General features: G+C 37.7%; 1 protein-coding gene across 1 annotated transcript; it reads right to left on the reverse strand.

Annotated features, from left to right (window-relative positions):
- Window positions 1-19614: 19614 nt before the first annotated feature.
- On the reverse strand, window positions 19615-22098 carry LOC136997756 (uncharacterized). Its single transcript, XM_067348929.1, has one exon. The coding sequence runs from the start codon at window positions 22050-22052 to the stop codon at window positions 20838-20840; it is 1215 nt and encodes a 404-aa protein (XP_067205030.1). The 5' UTR covers window positions 22053-22098; the 3' UTR covers window positions 19615-20837.
- Window positions 22099-22903: the final 805 nt, after the last annotated feature.

The raw sequence follows: 22903 nt of genomic DNA on the forward strand, positions 1-22903 counted from the left end.
AGAGAAAAAATACATGAAACTAAAACAAGACAAGAAAGTAAAATAAAATTAATTCCTAAAATCTTTTGATTTGAACGTGTGCCTATCAAAAAAACTAGAACAATTATATAACAAAAAATAATGAAAAGAACATTGAGTTTTCAGAAATACATTCATAATAAAAAATAAAGTTAATTTTCCTTTCTTATAAATTTAAAAAGTTCTATTTTATTGCTGACAATATTAATTAATACATATTTATTCAAATACTTATTTAGGTACACATTTATTTAGGTACATATATTTTAGGTACATACATTTGTATTTGTATCAGTGCAATATCATATTTATTTCATTATTAAGAAATAAAGATTATTAAGAAAATTATTTATAAGATAGATTTTTTAATTAAGAAAAGAATTTTACAAATTTAGAATAAGAAATGTCACAAAAAGATCGTAATTGGAAGTTAATACAAGCAAGGCTCAGTATCCAAAGCACAAATTAATACAGAATAAATCAAATAACTTTTTCATTTAAAGAATTTGAAATATATGTAAAATAAAATTTGTGTTGCAAACATTTTACGTTATACCTGTTCATTAGCATTTTCATCGACATCTTTCATTGTAGATTGCGTCGATAACTTATCCAGTTTTACTGTTAATATTTTTTGCAAAACCTGGAACATGAATGTCAGTGTATAAGATGTATATAAATGTATATAAGATATTATCAACAATTCTGATTATTATTTATATAATAATATATTGTGCGTTATACAATTTGAGCCAAAAAATATAAACTTACAGAATTCTTTTCTTGTGTATTTTTCGAAGATGTCTTACTATTCAGTGAATCATGAATGATTTCATTTGACGATATGCCACTACTTGATGCTGTTATCATCAAGCGTTCCGAAATAATAGACAACCTTTTGAAACTTTCCAGTCGCTTTATAATATCATCTTTCGAGTCTGTAAAATAATAAATCACACTTTTAATGTCTGTTTGTGGTAATTAAAAAAGATTGATGTTGCAAGTTTTGTAACAATCTTGTGATATACTACTGATACTATATGATGGGTTTAATAAAAAGTATGTTATTTACATATTTTTGAAAGGAATAATTTTATTCCTTAAATGGAATAATTTTTTTTCCTTTTAAAAATATGTAAATAATATACCATTTTATTAAATCCATCTTATAGTATCTATAATATATATATATTATCGGCGCTATATATATATATCATAGAAACAAAATATGCATTACATATCTTTTAATAACATAATTATTCCTGAGTACATTTTTTTGTTCACCTCCAAACGATACTTGACATTGTCCTTATGTGTTTTTTGAAAAATTTCGGATTTCTGAAGTATGCACAATTATTTTTTTCCCTCTGTTGGGACCTTCAAGGAGTTTCACATACGCATACATTTCTTTTGTTACAAAAAAATTCAACCTCACAAAGAAAACTGTATGAACGTATTATAACAATTGGATATCGCGAGATAAAATTAAACGATATTCTATTTCAAAATCAGAAATTTGCCAATGTTGTTGTGCTATTGCATACTGCACCGGCACCAACTCACAGTAATCACAGTCGCAGAGAATCACGCGGTGGAATGATGGTGGAAATGGCCAATCGCCGAGTACCGTGCCTAGCTGGTACAAGGCCGCGCATGCTCGATCGCTTGCCACAACTCAAGTACCGAATTATGCCTGTTCTACAATACAGTCGTAAGTCGTAAGTCGTGAGAAATTGACCAATCACAGACAAATCACAGAAGAATAATCGACTGTGATTGGTCAATTTCTTACGACTTACGACTGTATTGTAGAACAGGCCTTAGAGCGAAGTGCCACTGCGCACGCATACCGGCTAATATGGCTGTCGTGCAAGAAACATGTGGTTGAATTTTGTTCTTGTTTGAACTATATGTAGAAAATAAATAAATTCTACTGTTTGTTGATGCAAAATTAAGATCAGGTAAGTGTCAAAAATAAGTTGTACATTATATGTTATGCTAAGAAAGTTGTACATGCTGCATATACAATACTAAATTAAACATTTTATAACCGCACATCACAGACAATGGAAAGTACATCAGACAGTAACAACAATACCCAACAAACATGCCAAGAAAATCGTAAAAAGATAACACGGTATAAAATGGGTTTATACAAGAACTACGAAAAATCATACAAGTATAATGTATCTTCACGCACATCAGCAATATGGGAAGTTCTTGGCATAACTCGACATTGTAGTACTGATGGTGAGTAAATGTCACCTTTTTAAAAAAAGGTAAAGAAAAGGCGCCAAGTACACGCAAACCTTCCAAAAAAAAGTTGTATACACGCAAACCTTCCAAAAAAATTAATCTTCTAAAAAAAAATGTCGTATATATTAACAAACTTTCCAAAAAAAAGTTGTATATATAAACACGCAAACCTTCCAAAAAAAGTTGTTGTATATATAAACCTTTCAAAAAAAGCTGTCGTATATATTAACCTTCCAAAAAAGGACCCCGCACAAACCTTATGGAAAATGGATCTCAGTCGAATCGACTGAAAATGTAGTATAATGTAGTTCATGACGTCCCGATCAAAAGTGTCTATGGGCACAAAGTCAAAAAATGGACAGTTTCCAAGATACAGAGCGTCAAACATCGCGAAAATGCGTTCATCGGCTTATGGTAATGTTTACGATGGATGATAATGCTGGTACCGTGTATATGTTTTGTGTGCGTGTGTGTGTGTGGGTGTATGCGTGTGCGATTGTGTGCGTGTGTGCGTGTGTGTGTGTGTGTGTGTGTGTGCGCGCGCGCGTAAATGAAAATTCCGTTTTAATTGATCGCCATTTTTATCGATTAAATTCTAAGAGCGTTTAATTCCTTTATAATAAAACGTACAATTAATTAACGTTAATCAAGCAATTACCGTCGGCATTAGAATTACCCGATGTGCACCGCGAGGAGGTTGCGCGATCGGAGTTTACACATCATTTGGCCCTAAAAAGAACCGATTTCTTTGTCGAAAATGTTCCGTGCGTTTCTAGTGTCCGTTATGCATGGTTATATACGTTTATGATACATTAATGCAAGTTGGTCTTTTTTAGAAGATGTCAGATATAGCACGTTATTTCGTATCAGAGTATCTGTTGATTTGAGTGTTTGTGCTTTAACATAAGACCAGCTCAGTCTTAAAACATTCCCGGAACCGAAATAAAAAGTGGCAATAGATTATGCATATAATAGATAATAGAATGCAATCTAATCTAAACGTCAATGACTTCTGGTACAATATTTACATTTTGTTGTTGCGGTCTGTTTGCTGCGTCATGTATGGACTCGAGTAGTCTTGTTGAGGGATAGCGAATGTTAACTTGATGGCGTGCGTATCCCATAAACCATAGGACACTGGCAATATGCGCACAGGTACCAAGAGTTCGAGCGCCGGACTTACACGTACAGTAGTAGCCTTGTATGAGAGTACGTTCGTGATTATCCATCCCATCGTCCACCTCATCATCATTAGTCGGTTGGTATGAAATCCATAGCTGATATTTCATTGCATTGCGGAATCGTGAAAAAACTCTAATTCTCATCAATCCTGGCTGTGGTAATCTGTTTACACCTCTTAACATTTCAAGTTGAAACTCTTCTTTCTCGTCTCTTTGTAATTTATCTTGCACATAAGATGGTGCTAACTTGATTTGATATACACCAACTGTGAGATTTTTTAGAAACTCCACCGTCAAGACTGGAAAATCAAGCAATTGTGCAGCATCCAAACGAACCCACCTTTGAGCATTCCTGGTTTTGAGATTTTCCACCTCAACCATTGCTTGGACGACGTTTGGTTCCCTCACTTTGTCAAGTAATTGTTGGGCCATTTCAGCATTGGCTTCTTCCATGAGAATGGGCGGGTGATATCTGTTAATAATAGCTCCAGCTATCCGGTAAAAATCTCCTAGATTTGGAAGATGCTGGATTTGTATAATTTTCTCAAGGAATTTGAAAATGGATTTAATGTGCCCATTTCTAGCTTCTACTATCCACCTTGTCTTTGTAACCAGTCGCGAATCATTAGCATCCTCTGTGGAGAGTTGACGCTCATCCGGTTGAATAATCGCCGGCATTTTCCACAGAACACCTAAGCGGGCTAGTAGCTCAGTAGCATCCCGATACCCCCTATCCACTATAACAATATCATTTTCCTGAAACCACGTTGTCATTCTATCAGCATCTCTTACAAATTTATTCTGCAGAATACGAGCGTCATTATTCCAGCTATCAGAGAAGTACGGCCCTTGAATGTCGAGTATATAGGTGACCTTCTGTGACCTTCCACATTGTAGGGATTGCAACATCTATCACCGTGTATACTGGACATATTCAAAATCAAATTCTAAGATTCACGATCAAAAATAGTACAGATAATAGAATTATCTGTAGTATTGTTCTGAGAGCAGTCCTAAAAGAACGGTTAATAGTAGCTCTAAAAAGAACTGTTCGAAGAAAACCTCAGAGAAACGCTCAAAACACAAAAAAGCCCAGAACCATGGGAGTCGGATATACAAATCCAAATATTAAAGCGTTTAGAAATTTACGAAATCACAATAAAACGTTTTTTAACGTTAAAATGTTGTAATGAATGGCGATAATATCGCGGTAGAGAAACTCTCTCGAATGTGTACAAAATTGATTTCACGATCTTATTTTATAAAACTTTTTTGACTAGGCTCAGAAAAAAATTAATGATCCAATTGAATTTGATAATTTTGCCACGCGCCCATGGAGGACTTGAATTTTGTTATAAATTTTAATAGTTTTTCGATAATCTTTAGACCAAATAGGTCGATAAATACGAATTTAATGATGGAATTTTAAAATCTGCATCCCAAATATACTCCTGATACCAAGTTTTATAAAAATCCGTTAACTTCTTAAATTTTTCAATATTTTTGGTGGTCGTATTAGATCCGCCATTTTGAATTTTCAAAATCCGATTTGAGATTTGTATTCAGCATACAGAAAAATTCTTTGGTATTAAGTTTTACAAAAATCCGTTAATTTCTTAAATTTTTTAAATTTTCGGCGGCCATATTGGATTCGCCATTTTAGTTTAGACTTATGTGACAGTGCACAGATAAACAGAGTACTCGAAAGTGTTAATTGGAAGAGAAAAACGTCGAATGAATAATCGCTACACTTGAATAATTACCGTTTTTATTTTTTTTCGGTTTTCTGAAATTTTAAGTATGATCCAATTGAATTTGATAATTTTGCCACGCGCCATTGGAAAGCTTACATTTTTCTGTAAATTTTATCATTTTTTCAAAAATTTTTAGATCAAATAGAAAATGGGCAGCATGGGTGTAAAGTTGAGAAAGAATGCCCCTTATGTAAAACTTTTTTTATAGAAACAAAAATTGTATAAGAATAAATACTATTTAGCATAATTTTTTATATCAATTTGTTTGTATGTTAATAAATTAATACAAATTGCAAAAAAATGTAACTGGTTTTTATTGTTTTTATTGCATTATTAAATAAATCATGAATTAGTTTTTATTGCAGATATAATTTATTAAGATACTAAAGACTTTATAAATATAATACACAACTTTTCAGTCTTTCATTGATATATAATATAGATATTTTTTGTTAATACTAGTTTGTTAATACTATATGAAAGACTCTGAACACAATTACTATTCATCTAAAATATTAAAAAACAAAAAATATTTCTTTAAACTTATTGAACTAAAGTATTTTTATTCATATAATATAAAAGATTCTAAACACAACCAGTATTCTTAAATATTAAAAAACAAAAAATATTTCTTTAAACTTCTGAAACATAACTATAATAAAGTCTTTTCATTAAAACACATATGAAATACTCTAAATACAAACTACTATTCTAAAAATTATTTTTTTAAATTCGTTACAATCTGCTTCAATAACTTCTATTGTTTCACTTCTTTGCTTCATTTTTTCTTGATGACGTCTTTCTCGATTTTTCTCAAAAGTTTCTTTTGATTCATAAATTTGTAACAAAATTTTTTTATTTGATAATTGGTTTTTACTTATTGTGTTATTCGAACGTTTTGGTGTGTTTTCACAATCATAATCTGATTCTGATTGACTGCGTTTACTTGATGTTACATGTAAACCAGTGTCCCAGATAGCACAGTGAATTTGCAAAGTATTCTTCAAGTTTTCTTCTTTTCTGAATTGTAATTCTTTAGGAATTCATAGAAGAATACTATAAGAATGGTTTAAGAAGTTACATGCACCATGATTGGAATTCTTGAAAATTTCTTAGAGTATTCATATAGTATTCTTCTATACCAACAGATTTATGCTTTATGAATTCAAAAAGAACAGTTTTAGAATAGATAAAGGATTACTTTATGAATTCAAAAGAAATAGTTTTAGAATTGAAAAAGGATTACTTTTTTGAAAGAATTGTAGATAGGGAAAAGTAAATATAAGATTATTGCTTTAAAAAAATTACTTTATTTATATACTTAAAAAAAAATACATATAAGTAATATGCATGTTATTTAAAAAACAAACATATAACGAGAAACACACATATACGTATAAAAATAATATAAACATAATTATCTATTTATAATATAATACATATAAATTGTAATATATATTTAATATGACATAAAATTTGAAATAAAAATTTTCTAATAAAATAAACATTTTTTAATAAAATAAAAAATTTGTCCAAAACATTATATTTTATTTTTACTCTGCTATAATATATCAGGTCGTGCTTTTATAAAAATATAATTTTCTCTGTATTCTCCGTTGTATTTATTTTAATTTTTTCAAATTTACAATAATTGCGATATACAATTCCACTTGCAGTAATGTTCAAATAAACATCAAATAAACATCAATTAGAGACGCATATCAAATTATCATAAAATCAATCAACAAATTAAAATCAATTATTAATAACTCACGCTCTTTCTCTCTTTTCTTTTTCCGATCTGATGCATGATTTAACCAAGATTACAGAATAGAATATAGAATAGATAGTATAGAATCTTCCATTATTTTTATATTTATCGATGTATTTAAAGATGCAACAGAATCTGTAACAAATCGAATATTACTTTACATAGAATATAAACCGTTTAAATATGTAGAAGAAGAAGCATGAAAAAATAACAAAATTTTTATTTTAGAATAATTTTCATTTAATTCATTTTCATTATATATATATATATATATATATTCTTATTTTATCTACACTTACTCAAAATAAGTTTTGAAATAAGACAATCTTTAAACCGAATAGTATTTTTTTGCCACTCCAAGAATATTGAAGAGCTAAATTGTCCGTCATTATTCTCTTCATTGCTCTTCTTATATGTTCTTTAAAATCTTTTCCACCTTCTTGTTTTATAACGGTTTCCTATATAATTAAAAAATTTGTCTGTGCTGTTATAAAGAAATAATTAAATGAGAAATGTAATATATATGAAAAATGTAATTTATACTTACAAATTGTTTCTGTTTTTTTGCATCCTCTGAAAGTAATTTTTCAAATTCGTTCAATTCTTCTTTTGTCTGCAGTTGTAAAAATTCAACATTTTCCTGTATACTAATATTATTAGTTTCATTTATTTTTGATTGCAAGATGTGTATGATCATTTTCAGTTTCCTATTTATCTTTTCTAAAAAATTACCAAAAATTATTATCTTTTCTTGGAAATTAACATTAAAATTACTACAATATTTTAAAAATAGTGTTATTTGAAATAATATCTGTATGAATTTTTATTAAATATATACCTATGCAAGGACAACAATTCGTGCATTCTATGTTAGATTCGTTGTTGACAACATTTTTTTTTATCTTTGATGTTTTTACAACTGTTTTTGCAAATGTTCCTTTATAAATAATAATATTATATCATTATTAATAATTAATTCAATTTGAAACAAAAAATTTATACAAAATTTTGGAGAAGACATAATTTTTTTTTTTAGAAATGCAGTTGTTAAGAGGATGCTGGAGTTACCGACTGAACACGATTTTTTTGCGAGCGAGGATCTTTTTATTGTCTGCAAAGAATGAAAAATCCTTTTCTACGATTAAAATACACGTGATAATAAAGTGCGGAAGCCTAGACTTGAAGGCAAGAAAGAAATAAATTAAAAAAAAAGATTTTTCTTAACCTTTAAAACTGTCAATTTGTGACAATATTTTTTTTATGCATAAATTATGCAAATTGTGTGTATCTTTCCGCACTCTAGATTATACGGAAAAACAACATAGAACCCTTAAAATTGAGCTTAGAAGCTTAGTTTATTAGAAATAAATCTGTGAAAATTTTTGTATGTGTGCGTGCGTGTATGACATATTGAGTAAAACAGAATGGTACATTAGTTCCCGGATTATGATCTAGAGGCGCTATATGATATTATCATTTGCATATTATAGACTCGTACTTTTATTTGCTCACTCTTGTTTTCTTGCTCGCTCACTCGCTATAGTAATACTGCGATTGCAAATTTCATCCTACTCTGCACACTTTAGCATTATTTTTTCCTTTTATTTATATATTTTTATTTATATACTTTTGTAATGTTAAAGTAAATATAGAATAATTTTAATCATCAATTTTTCAACATATTTGTTTCAATAAATAAAAAATAAAACATTATTTACTAACCCTTTACATGTGTAAAGAGTAAATGTAAAAATCATGTCTTTGAAAATGTTTTATTTCTTATTTATTGAGACAAATAGGTTAAAAAAGATTCATACATAGAATTATCCACTATTTACTTTTTAAATCCGTAAAAGAAAGAGAAGGAACGTAAAAAAACGAGAGCGAATATAAACGAAAAAATACAAACATGCGCAAATGTACAATACTAAGACAAATTATGAAATGAGAACAAAAAGCAAAAAAGACCAGTAAAGCAAAAAAAAGAGCAAGTACGAAAAAAGAGATTAAAAAAATATAGAAGCAATTATAAAAAACTGAAGAAACGAGAGGATAAAGCAAAGAGTAATAGATAAGGTTTTCAGAAAAAAATTTATATTTTATCACACATTTTTTATTCATAAAAGAATATTTCTTTTTACATTACATAATTCCAAATATATTATTTTATATAAGATTTTGTACTTTAACTTTTTTGTACTTTAACATTTTTAAAAAAATTACATATGTGGGTACATTAGCGTTGGATTGTACATCGGTGCCTGCGTCGACATTGACATTGGATTGTACATCGGTGTCTGCGTCGACATCGGCGTTGGGTTGTACATCGGTGCCTGCGTCTGCACCGGCGTTGGGTTGTACATCGGTGCCTGCGTCTGCACCGGCGTTGGGTTGTACATCGGTGCCTGCGTCTGCACCGGCGTTGGGTTGTACATCGGTGCCTGCGTCTGCACCGGCGTTGGGTTGTACATCGGTGCCTGCGTCTGCACCGGCGTTGGATTGTACATCGGTGCCTGCGTCTGCACCGGTGTTGGGTTGTACATCGGTGCCTGCGTCTGCACCGGCGTTGGGTTGTACATCGGTGCCTGCGTCTGCACCGGTGTTGGGTTGTACATCGGTGCCTGCGTTTGCACCGGCGTTAGGTTGTACGGGAAATAAATAGAATTGTACATTGGTGGTGTCTGCGACGGCGGCGGCGGCGGCGGCGGCGGCGGCGGCGGCGGCAATGGCGGCGGATTATTTGGCCTATATAATTTCCGCACCTCTCTGTTTACAGCACGGCGCGCAGCTTGATTTAATCGCTGAAATTTATAAAATTTTATTATTAATAAAAATAATATTTTAAAATATACATCAAATATGTACATATACAGGGTGCGTCAGCTAAATCCGGACAAAACAAATTGTTTATTAAAACACTCTTTAACTCAGAAAAAACTTGAAATTATGAAATATTTTTTTTTTTTTTTTTGTACGTTGCTTAAGATCCTCTCTGAGTACAATTATTCTATATAACCCCCGTTTGCTGCGATCACTGCTTCAATCCTTTGCCTGAAGCGCGAGCACGCTCTTTTCAACTGCTCCTTGTCTAAATCAACGAATGCTGCTTCAATAGCGGCTTGAAGAGTTGCCACATTGGGGTGCCTGGACTTGTTAGACAATCTTTCAATAACGCCCCAAACATAATAATCTAGGGGGTTTAAATCCGGACTATTAGGAAGCCAGAATTCCTTGGACCAAAACGCCTAAATTAATAAATTTTTTTTTTTTTTTTTTTTTATTAATCTCTTACATATATATATATGTAAAAAATTAAAAAAAATTATTTCTATTAAAAATCAAATATTAATTAAATCATTAATAAATAATTAAAAAATTGATAATAAAATTAGGCGCTACTGTCCCAGCCAGGGGTGGTGTCGTCATCCAATGATGGGCCGTCCATGCCGTGCACCGCAGGCGGCGTGGAGGAAATGACGTCTGTGAAGACCGCTCTGGGCCTTGGCTCAGCGGGGACGCTCCTGCGTGTAGCAGGATTGTCGCAAGGGGTGGGGTCGGCGGGGGTTGTGGCACACGATCTCGGCCGACTCGTACCCCAGGTGCGAATCCAGAGATTGGGGGGATCTGTCTTGACTCCCCCCAAACTCCAGATGGACAGGGAGGTCCCGTTAGAGACAATTATTGTCTCTGACGAATCTGCTGATGATGATGGCACCATCAGCGTCAGCGGAGCCTCCTTGACGAGCAGGAGCACGGGCGCTCACGCACGTAAGCGCTCTCTATCGACGCATGCGTCGACTTCGTGCGACGAAGAGGAGGATTTGGGGATGGAGGATCCTGACACAGGAAAACTCCCCCCCTCCAAACAATCCAAAAAGAAAAGGGGTCGGTCGGCGATCAACCCCGCCAATGTCGGTCGCTTCACGCGCGAGGCCATCCAGGTCCGTCGTCTAGAGGCGGCTGACGAAGAGGAAAATGAAGTGGCCCGCTTAGCGGCAGACCCGGCCACAAAGGCTCCTGGGGACAGGGCGAGAAGCATACGCGACCGAGCCCTTATCCTCGAGGAGCGACTGAGAGAGGCCCCCACCATCGATCTTGCCGCACGGGTGATCGAGAAGGTGGAGGCGGTGATGAAGGTCGCGGCGTCCTCGGTTCGCATTAAAGGCGAGCTGAAAGGCCTCTTGTGGGACGCCGCGGCTGGAATCAGAGCGTCCTCCTCCATTCTGAGCCAGCGAGCTCAGAAAAGGGAGGGCCTCCTCCCCAGCTCCTCACAGGATGATGAGGAGCTGAGGAGGATTGAGATAGCCCGGCTCCAGCGCGAGAAAGAGAATCTCGCGCGGGAGCTAAAAATTATCAAGGAGGAGGTCGTCCGTTTACGGGCGGCCCCCCCTTCCCCCCATTCGGCTACCACAAGCTGCCGAAAAAGGGGATAAGGGGAACTCCACCCGACCTGAGGGAGGAATCCCTCCCGGGTGGAGGGATGGAGGAAGATGAGGAGTTGGGGTTGGGGGTGAGTGGAGGCCTGGCCTCCCCATCCCCTTCTTCCCGCCATGGTCGTGCGTGCCATTGAGGAGATCGGTCTGCGGGTGTCTCCCCAGAAGACAGAGGCCCTCTTTTTCCACGATGGGTCTCTGGGGGGGCCACCGCAGGCCGACGTAACGGTGGGGACAGTCCGCGTCAGGGTGGGGCAGCAGATGAAGTATCTGGGCCTCACCCTGGATGGCTCTTGGGGGTTTGAGCAGCACTTCGCGGCTCTAGCCCCCAAGGTCGGCAGGATAGCGGAAGCTCTTTCCCGACTCCTGCCGAACATTGGCGGCCCTGGCGTGAAGACACGCCGTCTTTACGCCAACACCGTCCTGTCGGTGGCCCTTTACGGGTCACCGGTGTGGGCGGGTGAGATGGCGGCTAGCGCCCGCATACAAGCCAGTATGCATCGGGCGTTGCAGCTGGCCGCCATCAGAGTCATCCGCTCGTACAGGACGGTGTCGTATACGGCGTCGACTGTGCTGGCGGGGATCTCCCCGGTAGAGTTCCTCGCGGAGCAATACCGGGAGGCCTATAATGGCCTTAGGGATCTCCGCAGGGAGGGAAGCTTCCCTCCCGGCGCGGTCGACCGTATGAGACGGCAGGCCCGGGCTCGGGCCATTTGCTCGTGGGAGCAATTCCTCGGGCGGGTGGCCCGAGTAGAATATCTCTCGGGCCGTAGGGTCGCCATGGCCATCCACCTCCGTCTCCGGCAGTGGCTGGGGCGGAGGGGACGCGGGCTGTCCTTTAGAACGACGCAGGTGCTCACCGGACATGGTTGTTTCAGTGAGTACCTGCACAACATTGGGCGGGAACGCACGACCAAGTGCCACCACTGTGCGGCCGGGCGGGACACGGCACAGCACACTCTTGAAGTGTGTCCGGCGTGGGATGCCGAGCGCCGGGTTCTGCTCGCAGTGGTGGGCTGTGACCTTTCCTTCCCCACTCTCGTTGAGAGAATGCTGGAGGGAGAGGAAAACTGGAGGGCGGTCTCCACCTTCTGCGAGAATGTTATCTCCCAGAAGGAGGAGGCCGAGAGGATCAGACGGGGGAAAACCCACCCCCCGGATGATCCTCACGCGGACGGCGCGGGTGCTCCCCGTCGTCGACGGCTGGTTGGCCGTCGGCGGCGACCACCCGCGCATCTACGGGGGGGGCGGTTTCCTCCGCACCCTCCCTAACGGGTTCCGGCCGGGGGTCGAGTGGAAATGGGGGTCTTCTTCTGAGGACATCATCCCTCCCGCTCTTCCCGCCGGCCGGGCGTCCGGGGGGGCCGGTGTATGGGGCAGGGGCCCTAACACCGACTCCACCCCCCGCATTACGCGAGATAGTGCTGGGAGGGGGTAGTGGTCCTCCCAGCAGGTCCTAACTCTCTTTTGGGAGGGTTAGGACGAGGAGCGATGCTCTTAATAGAGCATCAGGCAGCGGGGGCCCGGGACGTTATACCCTCGGGCAGTTCCCCGGGTCCCTGCATCATGCCGGTGTAGGTCACTCGTAGGGTTTTAGTGGGTAGGCCCCGGTCGGCTAGCCGGGGAGAGTCCCACATAACCTGCAGTTCCTCCCCCGAGGGCTGCGGGTATCCGTAATGGATTTCCCTGCGTTAAAAAAAAAAAAAAAAAAAAAAAAAAAAAAAAAAAAAAAAGTGCGGCCAAAAGAAAAGCGGAGTTCGACAAGTAACGCGGCATGTAGCTAAATTAGGTTGTGTCGCGAACGAGAAATGCTAACTATTATAAAAAAAAATAAAAAAAGAAAAATGTTTGGGCGTAACACTGAACGGTGCGTTGCATCAGCATTTTTTTTACACACGCGTATACATATACACATGCACAGATTCACTCTTGACACATAACTGATGTAACGCACCGCACTGTGTTTACACTTTTCTGTATATAATACCGTTACTTACGTTTCTTCTAAACCCAAACCATGGTCCCGCCGCCGCTGTCCCCGGTGCCGCTGTTTGCGGCGCCGGTGCCACTGTTTGCGGCGCCGCTAACCCCGACGCCGCTGTCGCCGGTGCCGCTGTCCCCGGTGCCGCTGTCCCCGGTGCCACTGTTTGCGGCGCCGCTAACCCCGACGCCGCTGTCTCCGGTGCCGCTGTTTGCGGCGCCGGTGCCATTGTTTGCGACGCCGTTGACCCCGACGCCGCTGTTCCCCTTTTTCTCGTGGACATTGTAGACGACGATGTCGTCGCCGTCATTGTGACTGGCAATGACGACGGCGACATCGTCGACTTCAGTTGTTTTTCCACACTTCCCTCGCTTTTAGCTGAAACAAAGAATAAATATTAATCTATTAACAATTCAATCGCGAGAAATGTATTATTACCAATTATTATTATTATTGTATATTTACAAATGAAAAAACTATAAAAGAATTTAAGAAAAATGTGTATATACTTACGTCTTTTCATAGCGGGGACCGGCGCACGACACGACACACACCAACGAGCACATGGCACACGACTCATCAGTGACTGCGTTCCGAAATTCACTGCCAGTACTGAAAATCTACAATATACGTTACGTAAACTATAGATTTTCAGTACTGACAGTGAATTTCGGAACACAGCCAGTGTCGCCAGATTTCACACGCAACAACAGCAGGAATGGAGGGGTAACCGCACACATGCACAAGTCACGTACATGTCAGCTCCGCGCTTCGCTCAGCTTCATACGCTTGTCGAACCGGCAACGTCGAAAGTGACATTGTCACAATATTCGCTTGTTAGCTGTGATAGCAATGATCTTAGATTTGCAATCTATTTATATATATACGCATATATGTATTTAAAAATATGTATGTCGCAACATTAATTATATGCGAAAATACTATTAAAAAAAATGTAATATCTATATTTATAAAATATTTAACATTATGCATCTTATTATTGAAAGAAGCCTTATAGAATCTTTCGATTATCGACTTCTTAATAGGAATATTCTTATTGTTCAAAGATAATTCAAACGACTGCGACGGTTACGTCCTAGACGCGACCCTGGTTATTTTGTTTTATTTATTAACGATGATACTTCGATGAAAATGGTAAAACGACAGGATGGTTCTTAAATGATTCGACACTGAATTTAGTTTAACTATTAGCAATATAATATCGACTTATAAGTACAGAGTTGTAATTTCGACTAAGTCCAAAAGTTCTAATATATCGGCCCGACTGTCTCTCTATATTTTCGATTTTTGCGACTGTTCTAACTGGTTCGGCGATAGAGAGTGAGACTTGATCTCACGTTGCCTCGCAAGTCGACTTTCAAGAAATTTCTCGAACAATTAGATCGGTTATAATTCAACATAGTAAAATACAAGGAGCGGGAGCGCGCCCGCGCAGGATCGATTCTATCGAGGCGCTGCCCTCGATCATCTGGCTGCCGTCAGCTGGCGTCGTCTATCGGTCGATAATTGCTTGCATCTTACAGCTCGGCCGTCCTGGCGCTGGACTTCGTCCCGAAGTAGAGTCCCTATAACTAAGAGTCTGGCCACCTCCGAGAATCCGAACCAAAATGCCGGCAATAGCTGTTTCGAAATTCGCCCACAGATGGTGTTGGCCGACTTATGCGTCGGTTCAACATACCCAAACAATCCTCTTTGCCTCAAACTAGTAATCTAGTTCGTCTTTCGCGTCGTTTGTGAGTGACATCGTGAAAACCGTTCGACTTCAGAGTTCGGAATTATTGTGTTACAATTACAGGTAAGCTAAGAACTTACGAAATATTTAATGCTGCATATTTTTAGCTTTTGTCTCATATTCTGATATTTTACTAACATACACAACACAATACATTTTTTTTCCATGCAGATTGTCAACAGTTCGCCGTCAGGGGACTTACTGGTGTTTGCCAAATCAACCAAAACACAAGTATGCACATACAGAAAAGTAAAATAGAATACAGAAAAGTAATTTTATTTCGCTAGACTATGTACTCGTATTACTCTTTGTATGTTGAGTTACTTAATTTTGAGCAATTATCCCCCGCTTCTTTCTCTCCTCGAAGTGTCTCTCCGATTCTCCATTTTTATGCATATTTTATATTTATATTTAATTGATATACATCTATTTATTTTGTAGAAATGACTCGCTGTTGTATAGTTGGCTGCCATAATGATTCTTGCGTAGGAATATCAATGAGACGTTTTCCAACGAATGCAGGGCGCCGAGCAATTTGGATTCAACACATTGGAAAGGAAAATTCGCCTCGATCACCAAATCCTCGTATTTGTGACGTACGTTAACCTATACTTTGCAATAAAACCGATTTTTAAATTTAAAACTCTGAATATGGAAAAATTAGATGAATCAAATATGTAATTGGTAATCGAGTTATAATCATTATATAATCATATAATCATTCCAATTCGACGTCATGAAAAATAACTTTTTAGGCTCACTTTGCGGAGGAAATGTGGGAAAAAACACGGGTAGATGGGAAGAGGAAACTAAAACATAATGCCGTCCCAACAATTTTTCCCTCTCAAAACGAAAATTGCGGGGTAAATATTTTTTACTTTTATAAATTTTGAAAGAATGTTTGTACTGAAATTTAATAAAAATATTACTCCTTAACAGGTACATAATGATCAGAAAGGGATTTTTGCAGAGAAAGAAACATCCATATCTACGGAGCAGCTATCGATTCCAACACCAAACTATATAGACATAAGAAGCACCCACTCTAATGCCAATAATCATACATCACAGCCAGTTATCAATCAATTAGAATCTCGTTCACTATTTTCAATAATCAATAACTTAGAAGCTCGGTCGCCATTATCAGATAAAGATATACATAATAATAAACTTAGAGTTGCTAACTCAATTGTTTCAAAAGTAGACCAAAAAAATAAAAAATTAATGCAACAAAATAAAAAATTAAAAAAGCAAGTAGCAGAATTACAGAAAGTTGCATTTGGGAAATTCAATCCATTGCGTTTATATTTGAATGATGATCAAATACAATGGCTTACCAAAGATACTTCTACACGTAGATTTATTAGATGGTCTAACGATACCATTAAAAAAGCACTTCGAATAAAATTTGCTTGTACTGCACGTGGCTATGAAGAGTTGATAAAACAGAATATTCCTCTTCCGTCAGAACGAACTTTTCGTCGAAATATTGAAACCCTTAATTTTCAACCAGGAATATGTAACGATATTTTTGAAGCATTAAAGGTTAAAATATCACAATTTGAAGACGATAGAGACAAAGATTGCATGCTAGCTCTTGATAAGATGAGTATCGCATCTGGGGAACAACTTGATGCATCGTCTAATGGTCTGATGGGATATACTACCATTCCTGATAGTCGCGGTATGTATCAAGCGGAGACTTAGGTGCTAAATCAATTGTATATAAATGAAAAATAATGTTATTGTGAATAAACAGAAGAATCACGCTGCATTTCGCCTGCATCCTCGTATACCATGATTCATCTCATTGACAAATTTTTCTTATATTTTTTTACCTAGGAAATTGTACGGTAGCAACGCATAAATTGGTTTTTCTTTTGGGTGATATTTTTAGACGTTGGAAGCAAATTGTAGCTTACTATTATACACCCGATGGATACAACGGTGCAATATTAAAACCTCTTATAGAAGAGATAATTTTCAAGGCTGAAGCTATTAACTTGCATGTGCATAGCGTTACATCGGATATGGGCTCCATAAACAGAGCAATGTGGAAATCATTTTCAAATATTACAGCGGGAAAATATTCTGAAATCCAAAATTATGTTCCTCATCCAACTGATTCTCAACGTAAATTATTTTTTTTCGCCGATGCTGCACATCTTATAAAAAATCTTAAAAGTGCGTTAATAAATAACAAAGTTATTACGCTGCCAGAACATTTTAAAAAATGTTATAGACTATCTTCATGTGCTGTTCTTTTATCACACCTTTCAGAACTGGTAGATATTCAAGAAAAATTACATTTTAAATTAGCACCGACATTGAACAGAGAAATTCTTACGGTGAACAGATTTAACAAAATGAAAGTAAATAAAGCTGTTAATTTGATAAATCGTGACGTAAGCAGTGCTTTAAAACTTTTAGGATCCGATATCAATAAAAATGAATATCAAACGACTGCCATATTCATAGAAATTGTTTCAAAATGGTTTGCATTAATCGCGTCAAGAAATCCAGCCATGGCATTAGGGAAGTCAAATAACGGGGAATCAGAGAAAAAATTTATTGAAGCAATAGCGTTTTTAAAATCAGTTCGTGATTTATTCCGCGAAATAGACATAGGTGAAAAAAAAACTTTAAACCAGTGCAAATAGGTGTCATGATTACCACTCAATCTTACATTGACCTTTCTGAATATTTGATATATAAGCGGGGTTACACATATGTATTGGGCAGTCGATTCACACAAGATTGTGTTGAAAACACATTTTCAAATATCAGGAAAAAGTTTCCAGTGCCAAACGCGTTACAATTCAAACAGAGCTTGAAGATATTGAGTTTATCTCAATATTTCCAAGAGTTAAAAAATACAAATTATGACCATGATGAAGGCAGCATGATTGCAGAACTGTTTGAACGTACCAACAAGAAAAAGAATAAAATCGAAACATTGCAAAACGTCCCTTTAATTCCTCATAAAGCAAGAAATAAAATAATAATTCTAAATAATTTCGAAATGAATGCCTTATACAATATCAGTGGCTACGTTGTATCGAGAATTTGCAAAATTTATAGAGTATGCGATACTTGCATAAATTCAGCTGGTTCCAAAAATTTTAACGCTCAAACAAAATATTCTCTATTTGTTCATTTAAGATCATTTAGAGCAAAAACTCTATTTTATATAAATGAAAATACATATAATTTTTTTTTGGAGATAGAAACAATTTTCCGCAGATATTTTTCCTATGTAAAAGAAACAGATTGCAACTTGGTGCAATTTTTCTTGCAGGAAATGAGCCATATTCGGTGTGACACACTAAATAACTGTCATGCTTTGCAGCATAAATTAATGTTTTATTTTGTGCGATTTCGGATTCGAATTGCCACCAAACGCGAACGAAATACACAAAAACGTATTTTTAGCAGCAAAACAATGGCGATGCATTACAGTATTCGATAATTATAAAGATCTATTGCATGTCTGCATGAATATCTTCTTCAGTATTTCATATTTTATTGAAAAGTTTTAAGACTGTTTAAAAGACCCTATTTAAAAGACCCTGTTTAAAAGACCCTGTTTAAAAGACCATTTATTTATATTTTATTGAATTTTTAATTAAGTTTTATTTAAATGATATTTTATGTAATATTTATATTAATAAAGAAAGCATGTGTGATAAAAGATGTGTATGTGTGATATGTATAGTTATATGTATGATAGCATGTGATATGTACCTACATAGCACATAATTTAAAGAAATATCACAGTAATATTGCAATATATCAGTAATATTATGTAGGATCATATAATATGAACTTGATATCCATATTTCTGTATGAATTCAAATTACATTAGGTTCTTAAAAACAATAAAAATTTACATTCCGGTGATTTTAGTGTTAATTTATTAATTTATAATCATGAATTAGGCAAAATAAATTGAATTATGAATTATTCACCTCCAACAAAATCATGACTTTTTTTTATTTTAATTTAAGATTTGATCTACTCAATAATATTTTAAATAACTGCGGTAAATTGACCGTACAGAGGTAGCATAATTAATAGTTTTTTAAATTAAAAGCTGGAATAAATGATTTGATGAAATAAAAACTTAATTGGGACCATTTCAAAAATTTTATAAACTTAATTAAATAAATATTTAAATATTCGTTTTTTTTTTTTCTATTATTCTTTTCTTTGATTCATTTTGATTGTTTCAGAGAACAAGCTATGTGAACGAATATTGGAATAGTTTCAATTTTGATGCGTCTAATTCCTAAACTCCTATTGGTGCCGCCATTTTGATTCGGACCAATAAGAAATGACACGGAGGTGGCCAGACTCTTAGTTATAGGGACTCTATCCCGAAGTTCTTTTATGTGCAATTGTTGCGCAATTTATTTTATGTGCGGAATTGTGAACAGAAGTGAAACAGTTTGTTGTTGCCGATTCGACATTTAACTTCTACAAATCTGTGGTAAGTTTCAAATCTTACAAGCTTCAATATTTTAATCCTAAAACATACATTATTATTTTCTTTTTATATAATTAACAACTAACCTAATAACAAAATTATTTTGTAGATCAACTTTCGTTTACTGATTCATCGGGAGGACTACATCGGATCCAAGGCTTTAGGCGATCGCATGACAAAATCGTATTGAGCGGCTTCGCCGTTACGTTAAAGCCCGGTATGTCCTGAACTACATAACGATTATTTCCTAAAGACTTTTTTATTACATACGGCCCTACAAATTTTGGGCGCAATTTTGCGCTTTCACCAGGAGTAGCCTTCGCTTTCCTGATCATCACGTAGTCGCCTACGTCATAGACAGTTGCTTTCTTTAATCTCGAGTCGCGGTATTTTTTATTATAAGCTCTGATCGAGTCTGTTGCGTTTCGCGCTGCCTGTCGTGACGCGTCTCTGTCATTCTCCAGGTCTGTATCCTGTCCCACCAGGGCCTTGGTAAAACGAGCTAACTCGTGATCGGCACCTTGATCTGATGGAACCCATCCTTAAGATCAAGTAGTGTGAATATCGACATGCCACTTAAGCGCGACAAACAGTTTTCGATTAACGGAAAAGGATATTTTTGTTTAACGACTCGACAATTTAATGGCCTCAAATCGACGCAAAGCCTAATTTCTCCGTTTTTTTTTCACAGGTATTACCCTGGCGCAATACGGCGATACGCTGTTTTTTATGATGCCACGCTCAAGGAGGTCGTCCGTAATTTTGCGTATATGTATGCGTTCCGCATACGCGAAACGTCGCGGCGCATACGCGTAGATGGAGTCATCCTTCAAATGTACTCTCACCTCGTAATTGTCTTCGACAGGTACGATTTTCTTTTCCTCTATTTTATTTAATAAACTAAGCAATTCGTTTTTCGTCTCTAAATCTAAGCTACTAATATCTAATTCAAAATTTTTTTCTAGATTAACGGCATTCTCATTATTTACATATAACGGCAGTTGTTCAAACAAACCAACAGTGCTCGTGAATTCTGCTGACTCACGGCTTCGTCTAATCAAGGTGAGTTTTTGTTTGTCTAAAAACTCTCTTCCCAAGATCATGTCTCCGTCGAACGGTTCGTTTAATATATACAATTCAATTTCGTATTTTTTTCCGCCAAGTTCGCTTAATGTTATCTCTGTTTGTACGACTCCTTGTACATTTAACCGTTCCCGGCTGAGATTAATGAAATTTTATTCGGCAATTTAAAATTTTTAATAAACGGTCTGATTTTTTCTAAATAAATCCCTTTATCGACAAACGAGACTGGACTTCCGGTATCGACTAACGCACGAATTTTACATTCTTTCCCGCAGATGCTCGAGATTTCCGCAAATGGCTCGGTAATTTCCAAGTTTCCACCCGTGGCTACGGAAACGCAAGCCACCACCTCTTCTTCCTCGTCATCGACGGTAACGGCGGCTGCTACCGTGGCCATCGAAGACCTCTGAGCCGTCGGCGGTTTCCCGCCGTTTCTATCCTTGACTTTAGGGCAGTCAAACTGACGGTGCCCTTTCGACTTGCAGTAGAAACACGTGAGTTCACCGCGACAATCCTTATGCGAATGTCTTTTTTTTCCGCAGTTTCTACACGCGGTAGTATTCACGGATTTTACCGCACTCGCGACTGCCGTGGATTTTCTATCTGTCTCAGTATTTCCTTCCGCAATTGTTCGCATTTTCGCGAGAAATCCGTCTATCGAGATATCGGATATCGAGAGGGCTATGGCCCTTAGCGAACCCTGCGATATTCCGCCAATCAGCATGTGAATCGCGTCACTCGTCGGCAAATTCAAGTTTTTCATAAGCGCGAGCTTCGCGATCGCGTACTGGTCAAAGGATTCTTTTCCCGGAATCCATTTCCGCGCCTCTAATTTCTGCATTGCCTTATAGAATGACACTTGTTTTTTAAACATTTTCAGTAAATCCGTTTTCAACGCCTGCCACGACTCAATTATTTCACCCGTCTGGATCTCGTACCATTGACGGGCAAACTTTACGAGCTTACTGGACGCGGCCAGCAACGTTATCCCGTCGGACGCTCCGTGGATTTCCGCCACTTTGTCCACGCGATTCGACCACACTTCGACATTTTCGTCGTCACTCCCGCCAAATTCCGGTATTTGTGAGGCCAACCAGCTTACCGCATTTCCGGCCGGTAAGGCGCTCGCATTCGAGAGCAATCTACTCTGTCCGTTATTCGAATAATTACTTTGGTTCGATCGTACATTACCCGATGTTGATCTCTGCAGAGTTACCAGCCCGCTCGGACCAGCTGTCCCCTCGTCCTGGGCTATCGGTACACTCGCTTCCTGTGGCGCCAGCCTCTGCAACACCTGGAGCAAGATCTGCTGCTGCTGCTGCATCATCACCGTCATCTCCGTGATGGTATGGCAGAGAGCTCCTGCATTTGGTGGATCTGCATCGATGGCTCGACTCGAGGACGACTCTGCTGGATCGTGCATCACACCCGTCTCTCTCGGCATCTCCAACGTCCTGTCGGTATGGCTCGTCTTTTCCAGGTAAGTTAAAATTTGATCTACCAATAAATCGCGGTCGTTTGAGACCGGTAATTGGTATCTTTTTGCCTCTCTCTGGAGCTGCTCTAATGAAGCCTTTTCTAGGTCTTCTCTGTCCATCATGGACCTGGTTTTCGGCATTCTAATGCCCGGCACGACTCCAATCAGGATTCTTCGGCCTCTTCAATTCGACGCGGATTTGAAAAATCCGTTGATCGACCCGTCACGTTCCGACGGCAAATTTTGCCTCTTTCGACTCGACGCGGATTACTTCCGCCTGTACACTGCTTCTACTCGACACGACAAGAGTTTTTGTCACTTTTTCGACTCGACGCGGACTTATTCAGTCCGATAAATGTTCCGATAAATGTTTTAATAAATGTTCCGTTACGACACAATAAAGTTCGTTTTTTTTTTTTTTTTGAACCTTCGACTCGACACAGGTTTAATGAGCCCGTAATCCCATCCGACACGACACGGCAATGTTCGTTTTTTCAAACTTTCGACTCGACACGGGTATAATAAGCCCGTAATCCCATCCGACACGACACGGGTATAATGAGCCCGTAATCCCACTTCTGAGCTGAAAGAAGCCTTATAGAATCTTTCGATTATCGACTTCTTAATAGGAATATTCTTATTGTTCAAAGATAATTCAAACGACTGCGACGGTTACGTCCTAGACGCGACCCTGGTTATTTTGTTTTATT

The sequence above is a fragment of the Linepithema humile genome, chromosome 2, assembly GCF_040581485.1.
Source record: "Linepithema humile isolate Giens D197 chromosome 2, Lhum_UNIL_v1.0, whole genome shotgun sequence".
Classification (NCBI taxonomy): domain Eukaryota; kingdom Metazoa; phylum Arthropoda; class Insecta; order Hymenoptera; family Formicidae; genus Linepithema; species Linepithema humile.

Excerpts from the sequence above, each read along its gene's own strand:
- LOC136997756 (XM_067348929.1), bottom strand. The coding sequence starts at position 22,052 with ATGACGGTGATGATGCAGCAGCAGCAGCAGATCTTGCTCCAGGTGTTG.